Consider the following 16529-nt stretch of genomic DNA (forward strand, 5'->3'; position numbering starts at 1 on the left):
CTGGCGACCACAATTTCCGAGAAAAATCGCTGATTTCAAGCAGGCAACTGGTTTCCAGATTAACAGGCGCACACTAAGGAAACTTATGTTTGATTCGTTGCTCACATCATCTACGTCCGTCTTAATGCATGACTGTATTTTTTTATTCCGTGTACATGCCATTTGCAATGGAAGATAATAATAGTGATCCTGTCGCAATATGGTTGTAATTGAGACCGGTTAAGACGGCGTGAGAAGAGAGGACGATGACCATAAGGAAAATATCGGGATTTTAATTAATTTAATTAAGTTCAATTTATTTTAATCAGGAAATATCGCGTTCACACGCAATACAAAATACTGACAAGCAGTGCAACGAGTTTAGCAAGATAAAGACACCTGATAATGGCTGTATATACCCGAACCATGTAATGTGGAAGGAGGGTGACTATATAATGAGTTGTATTTAAGACGGAAATATATGTGAAATAAATGATGTACTAATGCAACAGTATGCTGAAATACAATATTAGGAAAAGAAAGCGTTCGGTGCAATCGTTATACTTTGACAATTTAAACAGAGGCGCTAATATTATTTCTAAAGAACTTAACCTGGATCCAGGCCCATTTCGTCTCATGAGAAATTCTTTCCCAACCCAAATATATTTCGTCCCGCCTAGCAAAGTCTTCGGTGGCGTTTGTTATATATACCAGGTTCTTGCTCAATAAACTGCACAGAAACAAAATTAACAGCTTCGTCAACCTTTAGTGCCATCTAGAACCTAGAAACAAATGAATCACTGACGCGTTACAAAACAGCTGATGCTAGGAAACCACGCGGCAACGCAACTGTGAGAAGACTTGCATGCTCCGTTGCCTGGAAATTGAATTTCTCGGTCTCTCCGCGAGTTTCGTTGCCATTTCCTCAATTTGCGCTGCTCCATTCACTAACATATATCCAACGCAGGCTGATAACAATTCTCTAAAATCGCGGTTGCGTTGCGGTTGCCTTGGTGTGCCCTTGGCCTTAACCCCAAATCACAATAATTTATTCTCTTTGCCCTTCCCACGCCAACACTGGCAAGGATGCTGCACGAAAACTGTTTTTCAAAAAATAAACTTTCAGAAAATGTAATATAAATGTTCGCGCCGGTTCGGTAAGGTCGGTAAGATCCAGCCATAGTAATGTGAAGGATAGTAAAGTAGAGGACACACTGATGTTAGAAATACACTTTCTAGGAAACAAATAAATCTTGGTTTTCATGGGACCTCTTAGCCTCACAGATCCAACGCGATCACACCTCGATTAAGAGAAAGACTATGATAACGTACGAGAATGTGAAACTGGCTCGGGATCCTAGGGATCGCTCGGGGTAGTGTCCGGTAGCAATTGAAGAATATTCTGAACGATACTGAACTTCGCAGTAATAAAAGACCGTAAAAGACGGTGAATATCTTTGAGCGGTTGGCCGACTGTCAGTTGCGTAGAATATGTTTCGTATTTAATTGGTCGGTTACTGTCGTTACGATGTTACTGTAATGTGGCTGGTCAGAAAATTTTAATGTGTACTCTGTGCTGCTCTGTAAACTAAAGAGCTTCCGATTCCTATTATATTTTCTGTCCCGGATTGGAATTTCGTCAGTTTGTCAGAGGATGTGTTTTTCGTTGATTTTTCTAACATTTAGTAATATTGTATTTTGAAATAAATTTCAGAAGCCATATAAAAATTTAACTAGTAACAATGGAAGTACTGCACACGTTATGAGTCGTAAACAAGTGACACAATACAAGGACTATAATTTTGAAGTACTTGTGGTATTGTGTAACGTCGGGTTTAACGTGAATGATAGAAATTGATATTAAATTCGATAATTATACCGTTATGGCATCATCATTATTATTCACAGTACTTTATATATTGTTTTCTCTGTGTTTCGTGTATCCACCAAAAGAATTCATATCGGCAGGTCTCACAGTTCAGAGTTTATTGTCAACTTGGCTAGGAAGCGAGAATGAACGTTTTATACAGTATCATATGCGTAGAATTGTTGCAACTATTCTCTGGCATTCTGTTTTGCCACTTGGTAAGTTCAAAATTGTCTAAATTAGTTGCATGGAATTCCAGTAATTCATGTGCTATAATGTGCCGATATGCCATACAAAATTCATATTCAAGAAACAATGGGATCTGACAAAATTCCATTTGTTGCCTCACCTACAGGGATTGTTTGTCAATCAGTAAGACAGTATGTGGTTATATATATCATGAATTTAGGAGAATGAGGGAGAAGTAACCATGACCCCTCTTTTAAGATACTAGCATTACTTTCCTCCAATAGGATGCACACTAACTCAGTACCTTGCTTAGTGCAAGGAACAGACTTCAGCTTGAGAAGCTGATACCCTTTCAGCTGCTCAAGAAATTTTCCACCTACTATGGAACCTGGAGGTATGTTAATGTGTCCACAAGAGTCTGCCATGCCTGCCAATGTGCTGTGTCCTGAGTCAGTTGATTGTCAACCCCCCCCCTCCCCCCACACGTTCTTTTAAGATCTGTTTTAATTATGTCCACTCCTCTTTGCATTAAAAAAGACGTGACTTTATCTGTATGCTAACGTTGATTACAACAATCTATGGGCAGAAGATTGGCATGGAATGTTGATATATTCAGCTGCATAAAAGTACGTAATTTAAACCAAGACACTAAAAGTACAGTAAGTAAAGCTATCCCTGTAACAGGCCGTGAAGACCCATAGGGTTGTGAGATGTTAAGGGTCCCACATTACCTTGACAATCGGCTCAAAGATGGCGGTAAGGTTCACTCCTCAGGAAAATCATTTAATTAATTCCTGGTACTCATTTCTGTTAGAGGCTCAGTAAACCCCAGGGCCTAGTGCAGCCAGAAGGATTAGATCAATTGAAAAAAATCCAATGACCTCATCGGGACTNTTTGAACCCACAACGTTCCAACTTGTAGCATAGTATCTTAACCACTACGCTACCATATACCCAAAAGCAAGATACTACAGTTTCAATATTTCTTTTAATTTCAAAATATTAAAGTGCAGTGCTGTTGCCACATTTAACTTGTGAATAAAAAGTATGCAAGTAGATCATTGTGCAGCTGTTGGTAAATAATTTTTATAATGTGTCATGAAAACTGGGCAGAAATTGAAGAACAATGGAAGGAATGCACCTGGACACTGCCATATAGTGATCGATGAATAACTGATTATACTGTTGTACTAAACAATTTGACAGTGAAACTGCAAAATTGTATTGTGGCATATCAAAATGAGAGTATATAATGACTTAAACATTTTTTTGCAGGTTATGTGGTGGGGTTGTATATTCTCGATGACTCAAATCATCAGGCTATATTTTGGCAAGGTGGTGCAGTATGGCAGTTGTTTGTATTTTCTGCTGTTGTGGCACCATTAGTAGCAGCATACCTGGCGTGGGACTGGTGGCGAGATCACTGGAAGTCGCATCCTGTAGCTAGAACCCTTGCTATGTTCTATAATCCCGATGCAGGCTGGATATCTGTAGCTTCAGATATCAACATTGAATTTAGGAGGTGAATATTGGACGATGTTAATCTTGAGAGAAATGCAATGCATTTATGTAAGATTTGAGGCTTTCACGGCGGTGACTATGAAGAAAGCAGTCTTCTGGGATTTGGCGCCGTGTATATGTGGTGTTAACCGACGTTTCGGTTCTCACGGTCTTGTCGCTTGCAGAATTCTTACACTTTTTCTTCTACCCTGAAGATGGAGGCGATACGATCCTCCGAAACGTCGGTTAACACCACATATACACGGCGCCAAATCCCAGAAGACTGCTTTCTGCAATGCATTTACTTTTTGGTCACTGAGGTGTTGTACTGAGAGTGGTATTTGTAGTTACATGTAACACAGAATATTTCATATCTGAGTGCTTAAACCTGTGTGAATAATGTGGGGTAGTTGCTCATAACTCTCCTGCAGAACATTAGTTCAGTGAGGAGTATCCAGACATTCTACAAATATGTTTTTTAACTAGAAGTTGCATTATGCTTCATGTGTATGAAAATTGAAAGTCTGAAATTATGACTGTAGGTAACTGTAAATTTCATTATAGTTCAGAAGCATGGAAAGGAAGATGTTTTAATGGCTTCTAAATGGGTATGATTTTTTTTAGCAGAATGAACTTGAGAAAGTTTCTGTTGTACATTAACTAGCCACTAGAATTTTGCAGATAATAATTCCTGTTAATTACAGCAGTCAACAATGACCTTGCTTCCAGGATGAAAGACGTTGCATCTTACAGAACTTCACACTCCAGATTCTCATACAAGATCTAGCTTTTCTTCTGTCACCATTCCCCCCCCCCCCAAATTACCTGTTTTTTTCATTCATAACAAGTGGGATTTTATAAATGGTGACATTTCATTAAGTGAGATAAGTGAGTAGTAAGAATAATTGTTTTGTTTTTGACAATCCCACGTATGATAGTGCCGTCAGGGGTATATTTTCATCGTTTAATTGAGTGAATTATTTATATATGTTGTCTAGTGTGAATTCTGCTGTGATATGTCATGCAAGTGTTTAAATAACAGTAATGTATTGTGCTGCATTTGTCATCAGTTCACTCCCAAGTCTCAATAAGGAAAAGTAATGCCTACCATAAAGAAGGCACATGAATTGTATTTTGGATACAGTGTCAGTGACAAGGACTATCACTGACCAGCTCATATTTGTTGGTTGAATGAATGAATGCAAAAGAGGTGCGCCCTCTTGGCCCTTGCGCTGTGACCTACAGTGATCTATTGTGCTTCCCCTTTTGATTATCCCCTCAGCAATCCTGCACTTTGAATGAAGCGCAGGATTTTGTATGTGGGGGCATCAAAATAGTCACTTGATTCCATAAAGTAGTGACTCAAGTGACATAATCTTAAATAAGCTAAGGCCTCACATTCACACAGGATATGTGTGGCTGTTTCATTTTCTTCTTGACACCTTTCACAAGTGGGACTGTCACTTAGTCCCAGTTTGAAGAAGTGTCCTATAAGGTGACAGTGTCCTGTAAGTAGTCCCACCACCCATTGTAGCTGGTTCCTGTTTAACTTCAACAGTTCCTTCACTCTTTTAGCAAAGGGTCCTCGTATGAGTCTCTTTGCTTGCCTGAGTCCAGTCAAGGATCCTCAGTATTTTTTATGATTCATATTTGTCCAGTCCCTGATTGCCTTTCTGGCAACACCTATAGAGATTCCACAGGCTGCTTCAGGTCCTATGAACCAAGGTCCCAAGGCTGAAACAAAGTTTCTACTGCCATAGCAGTACACACCAGCTCCAGTGCCTGTATTTATCTTGGAACCATCTGTATACCAGATCAGTTCTGCTTTTCTATCTACCCATCTTCCCATTCACTCCTGTCAGGAAATCTGACTGAATGGTTTTTCATATACGTGTCTCAGTATCATTTTGTTAGAACCCATTTGCAATATGGGTTATTTTTTCATGTCCTGAGTTACGTATGCATGTCCAAAATTATTGGATCTAGGTTTTCATTGATCACTGCATTGGAGATGGTAGATTCATGCCCTGGCCTCTGCCTCCAACTGTAGCTGCAGGGGGAGAGTCCAAGGAGTATCTCCAGTGCAGCTGTTGGAGATGTTCGAATTGCTCCTGTGATACCCATGCAAGCCAACCTTTGCAGTTTGCTAAGTTCTGCCTTGCTTGTCTTGACTTTAACTCTGGGCCACCATACTGTGGCACCGTATGTAATTATGGGTCTTAAACCGCAGTGTATATCCAATGCACAACGAATGGCTGCAGTCCCCAAGTTTTACCAGACATGCTTCTGCATGTTCAAAAAGCCTAGTAGACTTTATTAATGACCTTGTCCAGCTGCTTTTTCCGTGTCAATCCCTTGTCTAATACTAGACCAAGGTACTTGACATCGCTGGAGAGCTGGACTGTTTTATTGAAGAGGGTCGGTTCCTTAGGACCCTTTATATTTCTCTTCCTAGTAAACGGTAGAATTACCATCTTATTAGGATTGATGGAAAGACTTGTTCTTTCACACCATCCCTGGACCATGTACAAAGCTGTTTGAAGATGCTCTGATACTGTCGAAAGGCATTTTCCGTTTATGAGGATAGCCATGTCATCAGTATGGCCTACTGTATAATACCCATCATCATTAAGTCCCCACAGGAGATTGTCGATGACCAGACCCCACAGCAGAGGTGAGAGCATGCCCCGCTGCGGACACCCCCAGGGTTTCTCCTGATAATGTAGCAGCTATGGTTCTGCTTTCCAGCATAGCACTGATCCACCTGCATACTGCAGGCTCTGTGCCATGCTTTCCAGTGGCCTGTCTGATTATATCAAATGAGGTTCTATCAAAAGCTCCCTCTATATCAAGGAATGCTCCTAAGGCAATATCCTTGTGTTCAATCACACTTTCTATTCATGTTACCACATTGTGTAGTGCACTTTCAGTAGATTTACCTGTTTGGTAGGCATGCTGGTTTCGGTGTAGAGGATATGTCCCTGATATGTCTATCCACTATTTTCTCCATCATTTTCAAAAGGAAAGATGTCAGGCTGATAGGATGATAAGCCTTAGCCTCAGTGTAATTAAGTTTTCTGGGCTTTGCGAAAAAGTCACCTTAACTTGCCTCCAGGCCATGGGGATAAAACCATATGCCACGCAGGCTCTGTATATGCGGCATAGGTGTGGAACTAAGAGTTCTGCCCCATGCTGCAAAAGTGCCGGTACAATTCCATCTGTTCCCACTGACTTAAATGATCTAAAGTTATTCAGTGCCCATCTGATTTTTGATTGGTTAATCAGGAATCAGGAAAGTGAACCCTGAATAATTCATTCAGTGTTTCCTTTCCTGTTTGAGTATACTGCCNCCTGCCCATCATCCAAATTATCAGTCAGTTTTGAATCAGGAAAGTGAACCCTGAATAATTCATTCAGTGTTTCCTTTCCTGTTTGAGTATACTGCCCATTAGGCAGCTTAATCATGCTCACCTTATTGGTCGCCTGTTTTGCCATGATCCTCATGAGTCTGGCACCGCTTAGTACATCATTGATCTCCTGGCATTGCCTCCTCCATGAGGATCGCTTGGCTTTCCTTATTTCTTTGTTGTAACAGGTAAGGGCTTCCTTGTAGGTGTCCCACTGCCCTGTTCTTTTAACTGTATTAAACAGCCTTCTCGTTTTGGTTCTAAGCCCACTCGGCTGTTTACTCCACCAAAGCGCTTTCCTTGGTTCACAAGTGGTACTAGCCAGACAATTCCGATTGAAGGACGAGATAATAGCCCATTGCATCTGGTCAAGGGACTGATCAACATCCTTTATTGTGCATATATTTTGCGAGATGGTCTCCAGATTTACCTTTAGGTCGTCTTTGTAAGACTCCCAATTGGTTCTCTTAGGATTCCTATAAGTAGCTTGATCTACTATAATGTTGCTTATTTGAAAGCATATATATATCTGTGATCCAATAAGGACGGCTCATCAGATACATGCCAATTACTTATCAGGTTTCCTATTTTATTCGTCCCTAGTGTCAAGTCGATAACCTCCTGCCTATTGCAGACCACAAAGTTAGGCTCATTACCTTGGTTTAGAACAATAAGGTTCAAACTCACCAAATATTCCATGAGGCATTCTCATGTTAGGTTGATGTCAGTGCTCCCCCACAATGTGTGGTGTGCGTTGGCGTCACACCCAATGATGAGCTGCTTTTTCCTACGATGGCAGTATTCAACGACGTCCCTCACTTTTTTGGAAGGTGGTGGTTCGTCCAAGTCATATGGAAGGTAGGCTGAAGTGACGATTAGCTCTTCACAGCCTCTGCCCAATGTATATGTCATCCTCACTGTTGTGTCTCTGGAACAGAACTCCAGCAAGTGTAAAGCATTAATGTGATTATTAACATATATGCATGATCTTACATTTTCTCTGGGTATGACAGAATAGACTGTTCCCCCTGAATTCATTAAGCCTCTTATTTGGCCCCTATATATCCAAGGTTCCTGAATAAGTGCTACGTCTATTTTTACCTCAGCAAGTTGTCGACATAAAATTGCCGTAGTAGCCTTGCTGTGGTGTAGGTTAATCTAAATAAAGGGTCTCCAAACTACGGCCCGCGGGCCACATCTGGCCCACGAAAGAATTGTGCAAAAATGCGCCAATTGAACTAATTTTCCAATGAGTACTGGTAAAGAAAGTACTTGTTCATAGATTGCAAATTCATTAATTAAGATTGTGTTTAAAATATACTGATATTCCATATTATGTTAATATTAATATTATTCACAATTTTAGATTTGAAAGAACAATTTCGGAAGTGATTTGCTGATTCGGATGCCAGTGCTCAGGAAATTAGATTGTTTCAAAATCCGTTTGACTGTGATACTGCAGATGTCCCAAGTCAAATTAAAATGGAAATTATTTGCTACTTGTGATTAGTGTTTCAAAATTTGAACCTCAATTTAATCAGATTTTAAGAATGCAAAGAGCGTTCCATCATTCACATTAATTGTTTTATTATAATTTGTGATGAAAATATGAGCATTTGCTGCTACTGTCTGTTGTCATTAATATACGATAATTTATTCTCATGTGCTTTGTATTTAGTTTATGAAATTCTGTGCTTTCAATAAAACTCATATACCTAGAGTTATTAAGTTCTCGTTTTATCCGGCCCATTGAAAGTGCTGAATTACCTAATGTGGCCCGCGTTTTGAAAAGTTTGGAGACCCCTGATCTAAATGAATTGTATGTTGTGTGTATGCAGGTATACATGTGTGATTAATGTGTTCATTCTGTAATGATGGGAAAGGTGTCCTCCATACCTTCTTTCACAGCCCCTTTTATTTTATTGGACCTGGTTTCCTGCAAGGGAGGTCCCTGATCTGATATGGTCAGGCTGACGAGAGGAGGGATTGTCTCCTCATCAGATACTTTCTTCTGGTCAACTGTGGGAGTGGGTATATCATCCCCCTCCCCCTCAGAGGCCGATTCTGAGGGTACTGAACTGGGCACAGCAACTTCTTTATGCTGCTGCACCTCAGGATCTTGCAGGACCCTAACAGTTCCCTGTGAGTGTCCTGCCTATACCTTATATCCAGTTCCCTTGATAACAGATAAGGAATCCCAGTCTATAAGAAGGATCAGTCTCTGCCATTTCAGTTCGGATTTCCTATCCAGTATCCTCCAACTCTCAGTATGGAGTCCTGCATTAAGATTCCTGATCCGCAGGATTTTGGGCAACTTTGTCCTTCATCCTTAGAGCCAGCTTCACAGGTTTGGGCAGATTCTTGGCATCAGTAATCTTCAGCCTAGCCCCTGATTTTAATCTGTGATTATTTATGGTTCTAACGAGCCACTGTCCAGACTGTTGGTTGGCACATGTATATATTAATGCACCTCCCTCTAGTCTGTATGTTTTCAGGCGTGGTAGTTCTCCCAAAGGAGTCCTACGCAATGCGTGTTCCAGTTCCTCCAGAATGGAGTCCCGGTCTCCTTCTGTTAGCTTATCTTCAGGATACGTTTCCTTGAAGATAGCTAACCTTACATGTGTTATCACCTCCTTGTAAGTCCCTGGGCCTTTTAGGAGGTCTGCGCACATCCATGGGGCTATCCCCTCTGGCCTTGGCCTCTTAGGGGTTTCTGTTGAGGGTCTCGCCCTCTCTGATGCAATTGCAATACCTGGTTGTTGAATGCCCCCAGTGTCTGCTTCCATCGCTTTAGCCTTAGCCTTCTTCAGTTTCTGTGTAGTGCATCTGGACAATGCCTTCCTTGCTGGACAGAACCTATCAGCCTCAGAGGTCGGGCGCTCCCGACTTCCACCCACCGCAGGTATACTGGATCTACCAGCCCCCTGCAGCAGTGCATCAGCACACCCAACCACCGAAGGAGAGGCCCTTGACTGTATCCCAGGCAGTTTTCCAACTGTTGGTTCTTCCCTGCCCTTGGCTGAGATCTTGACAGTAGGTTTGCTGGTTGTGGTTGGGCCCCTTAATGGTGCGCCAGAGCTTCGAGCCCCCTGCTGAGGAGTTTCTCGTTGGGATCTCCATGGCGCATCCCTTTTCTTTTGAAGGTCCTTTGGACCACTTGTGGTTTTGAGTTTTTTGGTATCCATCTTGGTCCCACGAGTAATGAGGATGTACAAGGTCACCACCCGCAGAGCCCCATATGGGTGGAAGGCATATGGGGTTCTGCCTGGTGTCCTGAGGAGATCATTTATGACACCAGCTAAAGTACCACCCTGGTGTCACGGAGCCCTCGGCACGATGCCTCATACCTGGGCTTAGGTGATTGGCCCCATTATGGTAAAATCCTCACGAGTCTCCAGGACCCAAAGAACTTGCTTGGGGGAGGGGTGTATCCCAGATGACTAATGGGAGTGCGATTCCAGCTGCTCATGAGGTTGAGACCAGGAGACCTGCATGGGAAAATTGCCCCTGGGGGTAGCATAATGTTTATCGGTTCTTAAGCCTCCCGTTCCCTCCCCTCCGCGTGGATTGGTCAGACCATTTTAGAGTGTTTGGCCCGAAGGCTTTCGCCACCTTATTAGTACTCTAGGGAGACAACTCAAGTAGCTGTAGCTACCCCCACACAAGTGCTCTCCCGCATTCGTCCTGGGTAGGCCATAGTGATAGCCGAGTCATGTTGCTGTTGTGTGGGAGGCTCCGGTTGTAAACATGCCATTGCCCTTTATGGGATCTTAGCCATCAGTCCCAGTATTCATAATAGTTCAGATCCTAAGACTTCTGTTGCCCAGCGGGACCATGAGGAGGTGTCTCAAGGCTGTGTTCCGACGCATCCCCCTGGTCTGGGTTATGCCCCCACCAGATACACAGCCATAGTTCAGCCAACCTCACTGAGGACAGCATCATTACTACCCATAACAGTACCCTCAGAGGGTCACTGCTACTTCCGCCTATATATTTGTTGGTTTCTCTGTGTTGTGAATCTTGGGCACTGGATTAGTGGAAAACAACATGCTATGCCATTTTCTGTAAGCATGCTTTGGAGAGAAACAAGAGATTGTACTCGTACCTCAAACTGCTACTGCTGCTTGACTGATGTTTCTGGATATACATCCAATAACAGATGCTCTTTATAGTACTCAAACCTGAAATGAGCTTTGAGACAGGCAGCACAGAGTCAGGAATTTACCTGTACCTGAGGCCAGAGTTTTATAACCATGGGGATGATTCAGAGAAGGATTTGGGCAACAGAGAAATGGAAATTATGCAGAGTATTTACTACCAAAGTTAGAACACCCCATTTGAGAAACCAATGAAGAAAGCATAGGAAGCATTATTGTTAGTTTTGACAGCTTTCTGGGCAGACACAAAGAGCCCAACTACAGATGGTAGAGGAAATGCTTGAAGCCTAGAGGCTAATCAGCTATAATACATGACACCTCCATTATATGAATATTATTCTATGTTTGTTTCATTCACTTACATTAATTTGAAGGCCAAAATTGTCACTGAGTACTCATCAGTGAGAAAAAAATGTTATGAATATAAATTGTAGGTGTGTATAAAATGCCTGTTTTATTTGCATGAAACTCACAGACTTCTAAATAATAATAATAATACCTGTTATAGCCAATAACACTGTCCATACTCCTGCAGTTTTCATCCCTCTTGGTTGATATACATTCCATTTATAATTTATTGCATGTACCTACACACTTAATATCACCACTAAGGGATTGTATACAGTTCAAGTTCACTTTCCCTGCTAGTCTTGTCAGTTTCTCTGTCACTCACAGTCTTTAATACCACCATTATTAACAGGTAGAGTAGTATAATCCAGTAAAATAAAGTTATTGGTGATTTGATAACCTTAGGTTTCTGTTCTTTTGTAGGGTTGACAAGGTCTGCATTGAGACAAATCCAGTAGTGAAAATTATAGCAACAGACAACTGGATTGTTAAAGTTGCACCATACTGGTTATATGTAGTCCACCAGAGTGATGCAGCTCTGATCCTGAGTAGCAGTGACACTCACCAAGTTGCACCAGGCAGTCATCGTGAAGCACAGTACCTCAACATTGAAGTGAAGAGTGTACGGCCAGGAGTGAAACCATTTTGTATTAGGTACCATTTCCTTTTTTCTTACAAAATTGAAGTAATTTGGTTTATATTTTACTTCTCTGCATTTTTCTTTGTGCTGCTAAGTGTGTTTCAAATTACTTACTTTTCATCATCCCTTGAAAATGCTCTAATTCTGGGCACCACTTATGCACTTAGTTATGTTTTATAAATACTACAAGGGTTTGAACTTTGATAGTGGCAACACTGCTGTAGAGACGCCATGCAACGGAATCAAATAATGTTGCTTATACCACACGTTAGTTACATACCTACCTTACCTCAGAGCAAATGGACTCTCCTTTCCCACATAACGTGCATGCGCAGTGACAAGAAGCACAGAGCCTCGTGTTAGCTGGTGGTCTAATGTAGTGTTGTCACGATGTTTTTGAAACAAGACTAGCGGAGTTAGATAAAGACTGAATGTGCCAGAGGCTGTACAGCATGACAGTGTCATCAAGGTCTTCAAGAGGCTTGCAGGGAATCTGCATTGTGTTACAGAACAGTGGCAAGGTGGGTAAAAGCCTTGAACAAGGTACGCCAAAATGTGGCAGACATGCGTCGGCCAGGTCATCCTAGCGTCAGTGAAGAAGTGTATGCTCTTTCCATGTTACTGGAGAGTGATCGACGCCATATGATTCGTGAGCTGGCCTGAGATACAGGATTAGCGCATATGACTGTGCTTCACATTCTGAAGGAACGCCTGGGCATGAGAAAAATTGCATCACGATGGGTTCTGCATGTTTTGACGGAAATGCAGAAATGGTAATCTGTGGCTGATTTGTTCGATCGATGGGGCTGGGAAGTGCTCTACCATCCACCATACTCCCCTTAAGCCCTAGGGACTTCGACTTGATTCCTAAGATGAAGGAACCACTTCGTGGCATTCACTTCATATCTGTTCCAGAGATTCTTCAGGCAGTAGACCGCTACATTCGAACTTTCAACACAACAGGCGCTGCTAAAGGTATCCTACGACTTCCACATCGCTGGCAATGGGTTGTACACAGTACTGGTGACTACGTTGAAGGACAGTAAAACTTCGAAACATGCATCTATTTTGTATCAGTTGTAAATAAATAGTTGCCACTATTAAAGTTCCAACCCTCGTACAAAGAAGTTCTGTCCCCTGAAAATGTTTTCTGAAAGTGTGCAGGTATTCAGTGGACTGCTTCTGACACTGACAATGACACATTGATGATTACTGTCTTCTGGGTTGTGATGCTGTGTATGGTCAGCATTTCAGAGGAATGCATAAAGAGCAATTCTTTACCCCTGAAAATGGAGGCAGCAGGAATATGTAAAGAGAAATTCTTTACCCATGAGATAGGAGGCAGAATGTTTCTCAGAAATGTTTGCCAGACTACAGAGCATAACATCCCAGAAGAGAATAATCATCATGGTTTCCTCTGTTAAAGCCTTAACCTTTAACGTCTGAATGTCGCGTATACAGGTTGCAAGCAGTGACCGGAGTTGGCCGAATGACGTGTACACGTCGCAGGACACATGCTCTCTTTGGGAGTGCTGGCAGTTTGACCTTGCGTTGGGAACCTAAACAAACCTACATGAGGTCATGTCAGTGGTTCATTCCTTAGTTCTGAACAAAGAAATTGTTTATCTCGGTCTTGGTTTTGATACTATTGTGACATGTTGACCCCTACCTCCCCAGCTGCACGTAACGGTAATGTAGCGCTCGCGTAATAGGCGAGTAATCACCACGCAACTCTCCCTGTGGTGACGTCACGAGCGGAACCGATGTGAGCCGAGCAGAGCCGACGTTAGCCGAGTCCCCGCAACCTTGAAGCTATGCAAAGTGAGTCAACAGCAGTGACATCACCGAGGGATATCGCGGTTGCTAGGCAACAGTCAACAACTCCGGACAGCGTGGCTAGCAACATGGCACCAGACGACAGTGGTCCGGACCGAGGCTACGTAAGGAGCAGCGAAGGCTATTCACAGTCAGTCCTGGAGCTCCCTCCGAGTTAGTTCCAAGTTAGCCAGCAACCAGTCAGTTGTATTGTGGCATTTGGAGTGTAATATTTGTGATACTGCAGATAGCAGTAATTTTGAATCTGTAATTTGGGTGATTGTAAGTGCGAATGTGAAATAAAATTCGCTACATCAAATACATCGTGAAGTTATTTGTCACGTTATATGCCCAATACGTGACAACTGGTGTCAGAAGTGGGATTTGAACTTATACACGTGACCAACGAGCTTTGAACTCAAGACACGTGACAATTTGGTGTCAGAATTTTTAAGAACTTAAACACGCCTGACAAATAATTGGATTATTGTGCGTCGAGTATTTCTCTGCTACGAAATGGAGGAGCAGGGCTTTCAACTAATAATCGAAAAGCTGGCGAAGGCAGAGGCTGATAGAAAAGCCTGGCGAGAACAGATGGCCGCCATGCGAGAAAAGATGGTCGCAGAAACTGAAGCCACCCGAGCAGAAACAAAAGCCATCCAAGAAAGGATGGCCGCCATGCGAGAGAAGAGGTTGCAAGCCAATATGGATGCTTGGCAGAAAGAGATGACGGAGGTACGTCTAGAAGAGGAAAAGCTGGCCACAGCGGACATAAAACCTGCGACGGCACAACAAGAAGTGGTCCCCATAGTTATACCGGGCGGAGTGACGATGGCCTACCAAGAAACGGTGGCACATCCAGAAGATGAAAAGCCAGGTTCAGTGCACAGGAAACCTGAGGCGGCAGAACTACTAGAGGTACCCATACAAGACGCCGAAGTAATGCCGGTCGGAGAACCGAAGAAGAAAAGGCGCAGGGACCGACATCGACGAAATATAGAGAATTCGACACGGGAAAACTGTGGACCACGGATGAAGTTGGCTGCCCCCTGCAGGAAGACATCCCGTCGCGCGACAGTGGCACGACGTTGGAGAATTGCCTTCAAGAAGGATATTCCCCTGGGAACCTTCGGATGCCAGCGGAAAGAAGTGACCGCCACCGGAATAAAGATTACACGCTGTGTAGGACACAGGCGCATGGGAAAAATCAAGAATGAGGTCGCACCGGAAATCACCAAGACACGGACGTTCGGTAAGAGGCTGTGGAAAGGCCTGGAACACAACACTGGCATCAGGAACCGAGGCCTGAGACAGCTACTACAACGCAGAAATGACGTGAAGGACCTAGGCGGCGGACAGCCGCGATATGTGAAGGAAACAGACCTGAGAAAAACTGAAAGACTGCAGATCGGCAAGCGAGTAGCCGGATTTTCTGTCTGCTTACGACACGGCAAGGATTGGACCTTGTGGAGGGGTCGACCCCCTCCAAAACGAAAAAAGAAGCAGGGCACCGAAGAGGAGCCGGTAAAATAGAAGAACCGGCCTCTGCAGAGAGAGTGAATGTGCCATGGGAGAAAGTGATGGATGAATGGGACACAACTGGATCTTCTGGTGAGCTGAAAGGAAACCGCTCGAGACGAGTTGGTCTTAAGAAGGGAGCGGTTGTAACGGCCGGAGAACAAATGCTGCAAGAACAGCCTCAGAAGCAAAGGAACAGGGATGCACCGTTAGGCTATTCAGGACGAACAGCCTTAAGGAGGGAGCAGTGTGACATGTTGACCCCTACCTCCCCAGCTGCACGTAGCGGTAACGTAGCGCTCGCGTAATAGGCGAGTAATCACCCCGCATCCTGGTAGCTATGCAACGCGCAACGCGCGGTGATGTCATGAGCGGAGCCGAAGTGAGCCGAGCGGTAACACCGCTCTTTTCCAACCCGCCTTTACTTGTTTCAGCGCAGTAGGAATGGTGCTATCCTTGCTACATCTGTTTCTACCTTAGGACAGTGTATGATGGCTACTGCAAGTTGTTCTCACAGATCAAACTAAGGAAGATCAGTATAGGTACGGGAAACTAGCTGGGTCGGTTTGCATGAGTCTCAGGGTAGCGATGCCGCAGAAAGCGTTTTTCTGAGAGTTGAGCCAATTGACGTTTATTTACCTGCTAATTCACCACACTGTTAAATTAATGTATTCTTACGTTACAGCGTTACTATCGGAAAGCTATATCTCAGAGCGTGCAAAGGTCACGTCCGTTCAGTTCGGAATATTGTGAAAGTCTCTCCTTTTGTGGAATGACTTGCACCCCCACGCCGGGAATTCGAAAGATGGTGTTGACATATACATTTCATCCCATCTTCCGTGGGAAGCTTGAACGAGGCAACCCAATCATACTGGCCCTCATTCACAGGCAATTGTAACAAGCTCTGACCTGTCCTTTTAGGCGCGTCCGGTTCCCTGTACCCGAGCTAAATTTATGACTGATCATAAATGTCATAACTCCAGACTTCTTGTTTCTGCCAGAATCTAGAAATTTTCAACGTAAACATCGTATTGCATGTCCCAGATGATGAAATATGATATTATAGATCACGATACATTTCCAGTAATATCGAAACATAAGATTTTTGA

General features: G+C 43.2%; 1 protein-coding gene across 1 annotated transcript in view; it reads left to right on the plus strand.

Annotated features, from left to right (window-relative positions):
• The first annotated feature begins 1305 nt into the window (after positions 1-1305).
• LOC111868191 (transmembrane protein 129) overlaps positions 1306-16529 on the plus strand; it is a 25142-nt gene continuing 9918 nt past the window's right edge. The window contains exons 1-3 of the mRNA XM_023858626.2: positions 1306-2064; positions 3311-3557; positions 11871-12101. Of these exons, the coding sequence (XP_023714394.1) occupies positions 1824-2064; positions 3311-3557; positions 11871-12101 (719 nt within the window). The 5' untranslated portion in view covers positions 1306-1823. The remainder of the gene's footprint in view (positions 2065-3310; positions 3558-11870; positions 12102-16529) is intronic.

This window comes from Cryptotermes secundus, unplaced genomic scaffold (genome assembly GCF_002891405.2).
Source record: "Cryptotermes secundus unplaced genomic scaffold, Csec_1.0 scaffold52, whole genome shotgun sequence".
In the NCBI taxonomy this organism is placed as follows: domain Eukaryota; kingdom Metazoa; phylum Arthropoda; class Insecta; order Blattodea; family Kalotermitidae; genus Cryptotermes; species Cryptotermes secundus.